At 66.8% G+C, this 563-nt stretch overlaps 2 protein-coding genes across 2 annotated transcripts in view; both read right to left on the reverse strand.

The window, feature by feature from the left end:
* IL6R (interleukin 6 receptor) overlaps nucleotides 1–385 on the reverse strand; it is a gene marked incomplete at its 3' end in the record, with an annotated part of 4,761 nt that extends 4,376 nt beyond the window's left edge. The window contains 2 exon segments of the mRNA XM_035893961.1: nucleotides 5–239; nucleotides 315–385. Coding sequence (XP_035749854.1) covers nucleotides 5–239; nucleotides 315–374 — 295 coding nt within the window.
* An 86-nt stretch (nucleotides 386–471) lies between these two features.
* ATP8B2 (ATPase phospholipid transporting 8B2) overlaps nucleotides 472–563 on the reverse strand; it is a gene marked incomplete at its 5' end in the record, with an annotated part of 7,840 nt that continues 7,748 nt past the window's right edge. The window contains one exon of the mRNA XM_035893962.1: nucleotides 472–495. Within this exon, the coding sequence (XP_035749855.1) occupies nucleotides 472–495 (24 nt within the window). The remainder of the gene's footprint in view (nucleotides 496–563) is intronic.

Here is a 563-nt window from a genome sequence, read left to right on the forward strand (position 1 = left end):
CTGCCGTCGCTGCCCTTCTTCTTGCGCAGGGTCTCGATCCAACCCACGCTGGGGCGGGCGGCGAAGCTGGAGAGCGCCAGGGAGCTGAGCCGCATGTTCTTGCCCGACATGATGAGCTCCCCGAAACCCTCCTGGTGGGAGAAGGCGTAGCCGGAGCGGCGCGAACCCACGCGCCCCACGCGCCGCATGCACCGGTGCTGGGTCTTCTGCTTCTTCCGTACCAGCTGAGTGTAGCGGACCTGGGGACACCACCAGGTTAGGGACCCCCAGGGGACAGGACCCCGTGTCCGCCCCCCACGGCCACGCGCTCTCACCGTGTCCGAGAGTTCGGGTTTCAGGTCCAGCTTGAGGAAGCGAAAGGCCACGACGGGCATGATGCAGACCACAGTGGGGTGCTCCTGGGGACAGCGTCCGTCTGTCCGTCCGTCCCAGGGACGGGGAAGAGTATTTTTTTGGTTACACTGCAACAGTTCAGACTCCTCCAAACCTCAGCACCTGCGCCCACACGGCCTCTGCTCCCCCCACGGGGCCCCCCTCACCCAGGAGGGGCTCAGCCCGCCCCC

This window comes from Egretta garzetta, unplaced genomic scaffold (assembly GCF_000687185.1).
Source record: "Egretta garzetta isolate BGI_Z169 unplaced genomic scaffold, ASM68718v1 scaffold1185, whole genome shotgun sequence".
Taxonomy (NCBI): domain Eukaryota; kingdom Metazoa; phylum Chordata; class Aves; order Pelecaniformes; family Ardeidae; genus Egretta; species Egretta garzetta.